This window comes from Syngnathus typhle, linkage group LG13 (assembly GCF_033458585.1).
Source record: "Syngnathus typhle isolate RoL2023-S1 ecotype Sweden linkage group LG13, RoL_Styp_1.0, whole genome shotgun sequence".
Classification (NCBI taxonomy): domain Eukaryota; kingdom Metazoa; phylum Chordata; class Actinopteri; order Syngnathiformes; family Syngnathidae; genus Syngnathus; species Syngnathus typhle.
Window position 1 is genome coordinate 3702931 of NC_083750.1, and position 12473 is coordinate 3715403.

The 12473-nt window shown below is 43.2% G+C and overlaps 1 protein-coding gene across 1 annotated transcript in view; it reads right to left on the reverse strand.

Annotated features, from left to right (window-relative positions):
* LOC133166056 (receptor-type tyrosine-protein phosphatase mu-like) overlaps positions 1-12473 on the reverse strand; it is a 110891-nt gene that overhangs the window by 29327 nt on the left and 69091 nt on the right. Inside the window, exons 14-19 of the mRNA XM_061296042.1 lie at positions 11358-11432; positions 10096-10231; positions 8654-8683; positions 1770-2020; positions 547-627; positions 438-464 (exon numbers count right to left, since the gene is read on the reverse strand). Coding sequence (XP_061152026.1) covers positions 438-464; positions 547-627; positions 1770-2020; positions 8654-8683; positions 10096-10231; positions 11358-11432 — 600 coding nt within the window. The remainder of the gene's footprint in view (positions 1-437; positions 465-546; positions 628-1769; positions 2021-8653; positions 8684-10095; positions 10232-11357; positions 11433-12473) is intronic.

Consider the following 12473-nt stretch of genomic DNA (forward strand, 5'->3'; position numbering starts at 1 on the left):
CATCACACGTGGATGGGATGGAGCAAAACCAGCACCCCACCACCACCGGAGAGATCTTCATTTGAGCGGGAAGGTGGGCATGAGGATGAACAGGTGGAGGAGGGGGGAGGGGGCACAGGCGAGCAGGCAGGTATGAAAAAGGGGAGGATCTTAATAAAAAAGTAAAAGAAATAAAGAAAAAACCAAACAAAGCTGAAACCATGGCAGGAAGGGGTTGGGCGAAGAGGAGAATCTGTGCTTTTCAGTCCTAAAATGTGTAAATGAGTCATTGCAAGTGTGACAAGAAAGAAACAAGACTCACTGCTAATAGGCTAACTGCTTATGTCAAGGTGTTGCGCAACATCTCGCCCGAACAATGGCGAGATGTTGTCTAGCTTCTTGGTTGTGACCCCTTAAAGTGGTCCTCAATAAAAAGAATGAAAGAAAGAAATTCTCACCTAAGATGGCGGTTGGCACAAAGGGATCTGAGGGCAAAAGTTGGAGGAGGAAACAAAAAGTGTCAGTGAATATAAATACAGAAGAAATACAGCTTAAGCGACAAATTACCTGGGTAGAAGGCGCTGGTCGGGATGGAGGCGCTGAGTGTGTTGGCTTTGGGTAGCGTGAAAGAGGAAGGCGACGACCCACCTACAAAAAAACACGCTGAGGCTGAGTAGGAATCATGTATTTTATTATCATGTTTATTTATATTACTTTGATATTGCTGACTGCCATCATGCTTCATCACTGTGTATGTTTGTAGCATACCACTGTCATTCTGTCACATTCTCACATTGTGCTTCTTATTCAGACTTCTGTGCGTGCATCCCACTTGAAAACACCCAAGAAGCTAGTTAACCTCCGCAGTCAAGGTTTATTTGCTAAATTTAAGACGCGAGCTCAGAGGCTACAGTAACCGTCAAATGAACATCTGGATTTAAAAGGATCAGTATGGTGGAGATTAAGTACAAAATAAAGTGGATGGCGGATAAAACTACATTCTAGAGTCAATATGCTCAATGTCAAGACTGGCAAACTCTGTTATTACGAATCCAATGTCTAATCTATCACGTCTTAATCCCAAACGGCACTGTCACTTAAGGTCGCCGGCAGCTACGCCAATCATAAATCAGCCGTTTAAATCTTAAAAGCTCGCAGACAACAGATCTGGAGTCCACGCCGACAGACAGTTAATCAAGGTCAGCGCATCATTGGGGCTTCAGCCCGGCAGGGGTGTGTATGTGGCTGATTGTGTGTCCACGTGGTGGGCGCTGTATGTTTAATCTGACGCTCGGGAGGCGGGATTACAGCGAGTCGAGGCCCCAGGCGCAGATTTAGCTCATCTGCCCATCAACGGAGGATTAGATGGACCCTGTGAGGGGTCGAAATGAAGAGGTCATCATACCATACAACATTGTGTTGTATGTGTCTGTGCTGCTAAGTCATATTGTAATAATATCTGAGAGGAGCATTTTGACAACCTGTTGACTAGATTTGCGAGGTATATGCGGTGAATGTTAAACATTTAGCTAACATTTAGTGAATGGACTCGATCGACCATATGCGATAACGCTTGTTGATCATGTCGTGGTGTCAAAATGGCTTCACAAGCACGAACGGCCATCGGCATAATAGATGCTATGCTAATTCACGCCACACTAGCTAGCTTGGCGCGGCTAAACACTGTCCTCTTGGCACTAGAGTGCTAAATTTCAATTTTGAGATTTTGCAGAATTAGACAATGAAAAATCACAGAAGACCACAAAAGACCTTTTTTCCTCGTGTCTTACCTCGGCCATTGAGGGTGAGCGCACACTCACTGCGAGCGTTGAGGGTGAGCACGCACTCGCTGCGCGCGTTGACGGTGGTAAGTGCGCACTCGCTACGCGTATTGAGCGTATGGCTGTGCGTGTCCATGAAGGAGAGCGCCTCGTCGCAGTTGGTGCCCTGCTCTGTGTAGCTCTTGTCCATGGAGTTGACCATCACCGTCATCTCCTGGCGGGTGCTGTTCAGGGTCTCTTTGCGTTTCTTGGCCAGTTTCCTTCAGGGGAAGAGGGGAGAACAAATGCGAGTCAAATGATATTCACAATTTTTGTCATTTGGTATAAACGTATTTTAATTTTTTAAGCAATCAGGCAAAACTTCAAAATCTTTAAAGGACCCCTGGATATGTTTCACATGACCCTAAAATGTCCACTTCCAACCAAAATGGCAGCTAAATCAAAGTAAATGACTGCTCAGGTTGTGCATAAATCATTATTCATTAGCAGGCGTGCCACATAGTGAGCTCTGGTTTGTTGTCACATAAATTTTTATTAGGCGTCAAATGACTTTTCCATCTTTAAAATAAAATGTGAAAATATGGAAGAGGTGGGACTTCCTGACCCAAATCCATCAGAGGCTCTCATGATTAAAAGTCCACCACCTTGGACACAGTAGTGTGAACTCACAACGTTTTTGTGTTGACCCACTTTGAACTTACAAAAGCTCTTTGTGCTCGATCACAACTGGCAAGCATTCATTTTGAAAAATAACCAAGTCTAAATAGTGGTAAATAAAGACAAGTAACTAATAAAATGGATAAGTAAAAAATGTTTAGAGTCACTTTTGTCTTTTTTAAGACTATAAAGTGCATGGAATGCAGGAGAAAGTGAGCCATTTTTCTGTCTGGAAAAACATTTGTTTTCTTGAATACAATTTCTGTTTCTGAACTTAATCAAAGAGTCGATACTCTGACATCTTTGTTGTATTGTGTAAAAAGGGTTGAACACAAGGCAAAGCCGAGCGCACAATGCAAGCAATCTTTTATCAACAACTCAAGGCAACAACAACTGTAGGCTGTCAAAAGTCAGGCCTTCAAAACTTTATTGAGTGCAACAACAAAATAATAATAATAATAATAATAATAAATTATATTTATAACGCACTTTACATTTGGAGGAATCTCAAAGTGCTACATGGCAAGTAAAAACAAGAAATCACAGCAAGGACTAACTGGAACTGCTAGAGTAAAGAGGTGAGTTTTAAGTCCGGTTTTGAAAGAATCAGTGGATTGGGGTGCTCTTAGGTGGTCGGGGAGGGAGTTCCACAGTGTGGGGGCTGCATGGCAGAAGGCGCGGTCGCCCATGGTGCGCAACTTGGTTTTCGGAACGTGGAGAAGGTGTGAATTGGATGAGCGGAGGCTTCGGGTGGCAGGTTTTGGGGCAAGGAGTTCTTTGAGGTATGGGGAGCATGTCCGAGGATACACCGGTGAGTGAGGGCGATCTTATAATCAGTTCGGAATCTGATGGGGAGCCAGTGCAGAGAACGGAGGATGGGTGTGATGTGGTCGCTTTTCCGCATCCTCATCAGGATCCTAGCAGCGCTGTTTTGGATGTACTGAAGCCTCTGGAGGCTCTTGCTAGGGATCCCGATGAGGAGTGCGTTACAATAGTCTAGCCTTGAGGAGATAAAGGCGTGGACAAGTTTCTTAGCATCCGCCAGGGTAAGTGTGGGGCGGAGTTTGGAAATATTCCTGAGGTGGAAGAAGGAGGTTTTGCAGATGTGTTTTATGTGTGACTCTAGGTTGAGTTGAGGGTCCAGTTTCACACCCAGGTTGGTGACAGTGGCTGAGAGGGGGATAGTGTGACCGGCGAATGAAATGCTTGTTATTGGGCAGGTATGGATCTGATGGGGAGTGCCAATTAACATGGTTTGGGTTTTGTCACTGTTAAGCCAACCTGTGGTCAAAAAAAGTCAAATTGCATGATTATACTCTGAGTTTTTATTTTTTATTTGACCAGGATGTTACACTCATGTCCTAGAGGGTTCTTCCATATTTATATTTCCATGAATGTATTTTTAATGCAAAAAGGTTCCGTTTTAAGTGTTGAAAAAGCAACAAAGGAAAATGTGGATTAAATTGTGCCCGCACTACATTTTGTGTGTGTCAACCTGTCACTGATGGTTGGATAAAAGCCACAAAAAAAACCCACAGATTAATAGCTAGATTCTAGCTATTCTAGCTGCTAGCACATAATCCACAGAGAGCAAGTAGAGTGGAGGGATTCCTTTTTAATCAAAGTGATTTCTTTTGTAGTATTTCTTCTTTTTGATTAGGAATGCTGATTGTTTTTCTCTTTAATTAAGGCCTCATCTTGCTTCTTCTCGACATGTTTAATTTGGATTTTTTTTGGTTTGCAGCACTGGTGAGTGTAAAATCTTAAAAAATGGAAAGTCATTCGAACGTCAAAATATGAACTTTCTTTCCTCTTTTTGACAGAATAAAAGGGAGATTTCCCAAAGGAGAGGCTCTCTGAAGCAGATTCTGACCTCAACGACGGAGGAAGAAGAGAATAGAAGAGCGTCCCTGCGGCGATTAATAAAACATTGAGTCAATGCTCCGTTATTCCGCGAAAAGTAGCTGGAATGCCGTCAGAATGATCGCCTCGCCTTGGTGACCCCTCCGCTGCGTTCTCCCGCTGCTTTGTTGCTGCAAATCTCCTCTGTTTGTTCAATTTCCCGGCATATGGCGGCGTACGAGGAGACCCCCTGCCGTCCAATTGCTCCGAGGGTCTCGGTGCGATGCTAATGGCGCAGCCGTTTTCTTTGGCGAGCAAAAATTGACAAAAATGTGACATTATCATGCTGCCGGTCGCATTTGCTCTTTTTAATCGGCAATTAAGAGAGCAAACAAAAAGACGAGGTTGTGTGTAAGTGCGACACAGGAGGAGGTGGCGAGAGGCCTCCCTCCTTGCTTTCAAATGTCAATATTCCGTTTATGCCTCCACCAAAACAAAAAATGCAGTAGTAAGCTTGACACGATCAGGATTCTGGTGTAAAAAACAACAACCCATAACTGATAAAGTTTAGTTTCAGCATCTGCTACCAGTTGAAGAGTCACGGGGCGACGCGGCACAGATGAAGGGAAGCTGCTTGCTCGGCAACGCGCTTGATGAAGATGAACGACGATGCTAATGCTGCGCTAATTTATATGAGGGGGGAATTTAATGATGGATGACTGGATTAACGACTCTTACGCGCCACCAGCGCTAAGCCGGAGAAAAGTGCGCCATAAAATGTTTGCACGACTTGATAAATGGGACCATTCGTCATGTCACGATAACAACAACAAGAGAGTTCAGCAAAACTTTGTCAAAGCTTGTGAAATCAATGTGAGTTAATATTACTGCCGTACAGAGAATCCGTGAGGTGTTGACCTCCAGTGCAGTATAGTCGTGTGTCATATAATTATGTTTTATGTTTATTATTATAGTGCTGTTTTTCTCCATTAAAACAAAAAATGAGGCTGTTGTTTTGAAGCGGCTGGAACAGAATAAGAGTGTTTCTATTCATTTCAATTGGAAAAGATAATTTGGGTTGCAAGTGTTTTTTAGTTAAGTACCGTATTTTCCGCCCTATATGGCGCACCTAAAAACCTACATTTTTATCAAAAGTCGACAGTGATGTGCGCCTTATAGTCCGGTGCGCCTTATATATGGATCAAGTGATGAATTTGTTGATCCATACTGGTTGTACACAGTGCTCTGCCAAAATGTTTTAGTACGTTTTAGTACGACTAGTAAATTACAAGGTTGCATCGCTTCCCAACATTACGGTAACTGTAGTCAGGGGGCGTCACCGAATAGCTGTTGTACCCGCGAGGCTATTTCATTTCAAAATAAGCTGCTCCGTTAATGTTTCGAGTAAATCTACGGATCGATATGTAAGGGAAACATAGGTAAGTAGTACCAATGCGTTAGATCGAACTTTAGTCAGTTCTGATCATTTTATAGGAGATCGTTTGAGAAACGCGATTGTTTACACTTTGCTGAGGCTCATGAGAGATTGCGAGCTGAGGCTCATGGGAAATTGCGGATGGCTAATGCTATAACGATAGCTGCTATACGCGCGAGGCTATTTCATGTCAAAATAGGCTGCTCTGTTGATGTTTCGAGTAAATCTACGGATCGATATGGAAGGGAAACATAGGTAAGTAGTACCAATGCGTTCGATCGAACTTTAGTCAGTTCTGATCATTTTATAGGAGATCGTTTGAGACACGCGATTGTTTACAGAGGGCTCGTTGGTTATTGGCTAGTGGGTGCATACCGCAACCCTAGTCAACCTCAGTTTGTTGCAGTAAAGCTTCTATTTTATGCGCCTTATAGTCCGGTGCGCCTTATATATGGACAATGTTTTAAAATGGGCCGTTCATTGAAGATGCGCCTTATACCTCGGTGCGCCTAATAGGGCGCAAAATATGGTAACCAATTCCGTGTCTCAAAGCAACATTGTAGTAAACAGATGTCGTACAGTAGGTGACCGAGTTGACTAAACCGATACACACAGTTGGATAAAAGAATACATTAGAGATATATGAACAAATAATAAGAACCAGTGGAAAGGATAACAACCAAAAAATCCATGCTGAGTCACAGGGTTTTGAAGCTCCGCCTTTAAAGTGTCATTTCCTGCCGTCATCGTTTCTCCATTCGGTTGTGGGCTGAACTCCTGCAGCTCAGAGCCGCAGACGCTAGCGCTAATGAGGCGCGACTGATGTCGTCGCCCGCGGCGTTTTTTTGCTTTGCCTTTGCAAACACCTCTGTGCACTCTCGCTCTCTTTTTTTTTTACTTCCGCCAAATAAGTTGTGTTTTCGTTTGCTCATTTTTTCTTGTGTGCAACTTTCTGTTGTTCAGTTTATTTATTTAGCAGGTGGAATTCATCAATTATATGCTACCTAAATTTTGGGATTTTTTTTTTCAGCCCCTGTGACAAAAGCAAAGAACACCCAACATCTTAGAGTGCTTAAGTGTGGACTCATTTTCTTTCAGTATGCTCTCACAAGGCATCACCATTTTGAACATGAAACAACCAAGTTCTTTTTACACACAAATTTAAGCTGACCTGCTTCTCAGAGAAGTCAGAAAGGAATAATAGGAAATAAAAAGAGCTAGAAACATCCCACACTCAAAATAAAGTATTCATACGATGCACAGTAGGCGTATTATATTATTGCGCAAAGAAAGAAACAGATAAAGATAGACTCTGCATTCAGTCAGGTGTGTCACACAATTACTGTAATGCCATCGTTGCACAATACAAAGCAACAGAACGACGGAGCGAGGGGAATTTAATGATAAAAATATACTTGGGCATCCGCATTTGCAGTCAACAGTTTGATATCATAACATTGTTCATACCAAGAACTAAGGGCTTGGCCTCTAATAAACGGTTCCCCCCCCAACACCCCGCCGGCTGGGCCCCGTTCTCTCACTTCCTCGTCCTGCCCGCTCATCATCACATAGTGCCGCTAAACCACTGGATCTGCCAAGGCTGCTTGTACCAATTAGCGTGAGTCTTGCTGCACGTCTACCGTGCGGTACCTTTAATGACGGAGTTTGTTCACCCGCCTCGAGCGCGCTTGGGTTTCACACACGCCGCGTTTAGCGCAGCTCCGGTCTCCTGACCCTTTATCATCCGTTCCTGATGACATGATTATGTATGAATGCCATAAAAAGTAAACAAGCGCTAGCTGCTCATGTTATCATCCAAAAAAGGCGGCTTTACTTCAGCACAGTTTTAATTTGCTTTTGAAATAATTCATTTTTTTTCCCTTAAAAGTTAGTAGTAGTTTAAACGTCACTGATCTAAAGGAATCCATACATTCAAATGAGCTTCAGCACGCTTTTCTTGGAAAGCAGTTAGCAAAGCTACTGCTTACTCAAGGGACTTCAGGAGCCCTTGAAGGTCCTCCTGCCACGCCAACATCATGCCAATACCACCGTGTGCACAGGCCGACCACCTGATTAAAGCTTTTTGACTTTGCATTTGATGGCATATGTGAGCGCATGCATAAAAAGCATGCCAAGTGACATTAGTCGGGTGGCTGAAATGCATATTTTGGAGGCGGGCCTTTGATGCATGCGCAAAAGTATTCAGAGGCTTCATCAATCATACAAGTGACACTCCACAGGAGCCCCTATTGCTAGATTTTATTTATTAGGTGTTAAAAGATGGAAAAGAACAGTTGTCATAAGGCATCCACAGGAACAGTATGTCCACTCTAAACTTGGTATGATGTTCCAAAAGAGTATAACTAATTTTAAGGAATTAGCCGTTAAACCGAGACAGCTAGCGTTCATCCAGCGTGTGTGGCGTTAAAACGTGAATGACATCCTTTTATTCAATAAAGCGCAGACTTTCAACTGATTCGCTTCATCAAGGCGGCGGACGTGAGCGACATGCCGAGCGTTACGCGCGGCGGTATTATCTGCAGGTGCATTGTGGGATGTCCTTTGAAGCGAGGCAGGCAGCCTCCGTGCCATTCCTGTGATCAACGCAGATTAGCTACAAAAACGCTACGCTGCACAATGTAAGCCTCTTCGCCATTCACGACTATATTTGATTGTTTTGAGCGCCTTTTCGATATTTAAATAGGGAACTGGAAGAAAAGGGGTACACGTGCAGAAAGCCAAAAGCATGCCGGAGTGGGGGGAATCAGGTAAGCCAAACAAAAAGCATGAGAAGCGAGATGTGGGAGGATGACATGGGGAATGAGAACAACCGCATGCTAAGTGTGTGAGATGCGCTAAAGCGGCAATCAAAAGTGGCATGGACTGAAATAAGGAGTCTGTGGTGCGTTGGCATGCGTGTGGCTCAGAGAGAATATGGACGCCGGGTTTGGTTACTTACAGGTAGTAAGTGTAGGAGTGATAGGTTCTTCTGCCGAGTGGGGTGGTGGTGGTGGAGGTGGTGGTGGTGACGGTGGTGGTGGTGGTGTTGGTGGTGGTAGGTTTTAAGCAGTGGAGGACGAGGAGAGAAAGGGGGAGGACGGGGATGGAATGGAAAGAAAAAGTAAAAATATATTAATGTTTTTAACAAAAAAAAAAGAACAAAATCAGACATGGTGGCAACACGTGGATGCTCGACTTAGGGAGGTGAGCGTGATGGTAGTCACCATCGTATTTTTATTTCATATCTGACCTTAGAGGCAAGTCAACATTTTTCTTCACAGTAAAATGTTCTATACGCCTCCACTAGCCTAAACACGGCATTCTGATTAATATTGCATTTCTGGAAGATGATTTAAATGGCAAAATCAGCCATTTTTATTCTGCTCGGGGTCGGCCATTTTGCTTCTTGTTGTGACATCGCAGTGCCTGACAACCAATTACAGCTCATCTGTTTTCATTTAATCAGTCGCAAGCTGAGCCTTTAGACAGCAAAGGAATAGACATGACTTTATTGTGTACATGCAAACTCTTGGACGGAAATGTGATGCACGCATTATTAACTATAATAAAAAAAGTTCCACATTTGACCTTTGAGGTCAAACCTTAACGAGGCGGTCGCATGTGACGGCACGCGACTTCAATTGGCCTTCCCGCCACCCCGGATGGCCCGAGTCATTTGAGGGAACTTCTCCCGCCTCGGCTTTGATTGAGCCTAAGTGAAAACAATTACCGTTCGGATGGGGACCCGCACGGAAAAATGAAAACTCTTCATTAGTGGGCGACAAAACACAAATGAATGAACGGGTTCCATTTTTACCTGTCTTCCGCTGTATTGCAACACATTTACCTTAAATGATAAGATTAAAAGAACATCTAGAAGTGAATTTAGTGAATTTTCAAAATTAGCCATGTTAAGGCCATCAGAAAGTTGAATAAAAGTCGATAAACCGATGACCTCTTTTGGATGTATTTTGCCATATTTATCGGACAGAAATAATTTTCTTAAGAACATGATAGAATTCAGAATTTGCTGCGGGCCAATAAAAACTGGCCCGCGGGCCGCAGTTGGCCCACGGGTCGTAGTTTGGACACCACCACTAGTGTAGAGGGAAGGATGCTCGATATTTGCAGAGCTTTGCTTCTTATTATCGCAGCCATATGAGCAAGGGCCCTTATGTAAACATACCCTTTAGCAACGCATACGTACACTTTCGCAATATTAGAATCTTTTTTCCGGTTTATCTACCTCGCAGGGCTTCACAAGCTCCCCGGTGAGGGCATTTGCTGGAGTGTGCGGTGGAATATATAATATAATTTAATATTTCCTCAATGGGGCGTGACTGGCTGATTGAATTCATTATTTGCGACAAAACAAAGTCACACGACACAATGACCGCTTACCTTTTTTTCATGAGGAGCACCACACCGAGGAAGATGATGACGAAGAGCAGAATGCCGGCAATGACCCCGGCGATCTTCACCGTGTGATCCGTCTGCTTCTCCGGCTCCACGGCGTCGGGTTTGTGGGTGGCGGCGCCTGTCAAAACAATCATGTTTAGCAAAAAAATATATAATCCAAGGACTTTTCACATTTTGAGCTGTTCAAACCAAAATGGCAGCTTCAAACCAAACTAGAAGACTTCCTGTGTCATTTCGGACATGAGTACTTGAGACATTTTCTGTAGGCCTCCTCATGGTAGACATTAAAGCTACGAGAAGAGACCCCCTCCTTGGCGGAGGTAATAAATAAAAAGCAGATCTTGTTAAAATTCCGCCGGCTTCCCACTTGCTGTGCGAGTCGCTCGGAGAATCTCAATCCCGCCGGGGGGTCGAGACGGGAATACAGACGAGCCTCTTCCTCTTTCCTGACGAGCTCAAAGTGCGGATTTGTCACACGTTTGCGGTAAAGGAAAAAAAAAAAAACTGGTGTGTGGCATCAACTCCATCAGTTCGCAGCTGATTGCTAACATGTCAGTGCAGCCAATGGAATAAAAAAAAAAAAAAGGAAAAAAATCTGTTGATAGCAGCCCACCGAAGCGAGAACAATGTGTCAGTGGGATGGATATGCACCTTTTTCCTTGATAGGGAGACAACACGGCGTCACAATTGGCTGACGTGGCAATTCATCATTCTAAATTTATTGACGCTGATGTTCAAATGGAGGACATTTTGTGTCTTATCGACTTACAAGTTTATTCCTCACTATTGCGTCCGGGCAATATCTCTACCACACCCGGCTGATATGTAGTGCTTTGGTTACTTCAGCCATTTAAAAAAAAAAAAATCTTTTCTGGTTTTATCTCCCAGTGCTGCCTCCAGCATGTTTTGTTTAGTGCGCCTTGGCCGCAAACGTGATTATGCGAGAGTGAACTTATCTTGCTTTGAGCTTGGCGCAGGATGCAGCCAAAGGGTGGGAGGACAATACGGAGTTGCCGACATTTATCTAAAGAAGCTAAAGCTATAATGACGTTTGCGGTTCTTAACATACCTACACATTAACTGTTTAACCCTCAGTACGTTGGCGCGTACAAATCTCAGGAACGTTCACGTTGACGTACGTTTTATAACGCTTAACATAAACAATAAGTTGAGACAGGGGAAATGTTTCATTTTCTCTAAACTGGACAAATATTTTGTAAACTTGAGTTGGCAGCATTTCTGACCTGTGTGCTGGTGGTCACCGGCCGCTGGGGCGATGCGTAGGTACGGTGTGGTGAGCTGAGTCACCAGAATGGCGGCTGAGCGTGACAAAGGGTGAGTAGATCCACCACACCATGCAGCAGGTTGAGAAGGCGAGAGACACACATGCACACAAAAAAGACAAACCGCCCTGATTCACAACATTGATGACCAATATGAGGGACCCTGTATGAACAAAAGTATCGGGAAACCTTTAAAGGTTTCTGGCCTTCTTCCACATTAAAATCATCCAAGCATGCTTGGAACCATTTAAGTCAGAGGTGTGTCCCAATATTTCTGTTCATGTAATGTAAGCTTACTGAACCAAGAATATTACATTTATTTATTTACCGTAATTTTTTGACTATAAATCGCACCGGAGTATAAGTCGCACCAGCCATAAAATGCCCAAAAATGTGAAAAAAAAACATATATAAGTTGCTCCGGAGTATATGTCGCATTTTGGGGGGCAATTTATCGATCGTCCTTTGTCAACAATGCCGTGTGCCGCGCCGCAGTTCAAATTATTCCACAGGCCCATACAACGATATATAAACTATATTTTAAATAACTATCACATAAACAACAATATTATCAAACCATTTGTGTCACTCCAAATCCTTAAATCCATCGATCAAATTTCTCGTCCTTTATGTCATCCTGGTGACAGAGGACATGTCCAGAGGTGCTTTAAAGTGTTAATTACTTTATTAGATTTTTCCTCTCTATTTTTCATGTTCTGAATATGTTCAAGATAAAGATATCAAAGCATGTGAAGTGATCAACTATACTAAAAATAACATGTGAAGTGGTCAACTATACTTGTAAGTAAGTGATGTGTTAATGATCAAGTAAAAATTTGTGAAAAAAACCCTATATAAGTCGCTCCTGAGTATAAGTTGCCCCCCCCCACCCAAACTATGAAAACAAACGCGACTTATAGTCAGAAAATTACGGTAGTTCAAAATTGATACAAGGATCCTACTGATTTTGCATTATAGCTGACAAAGGTTGATTTTGGATAGCCCAATCTCAAATACATTTGTGAATATTTTAGGCAGTAAAAACAATTAAAATCATTCTCTTCATATTGTAAGTAC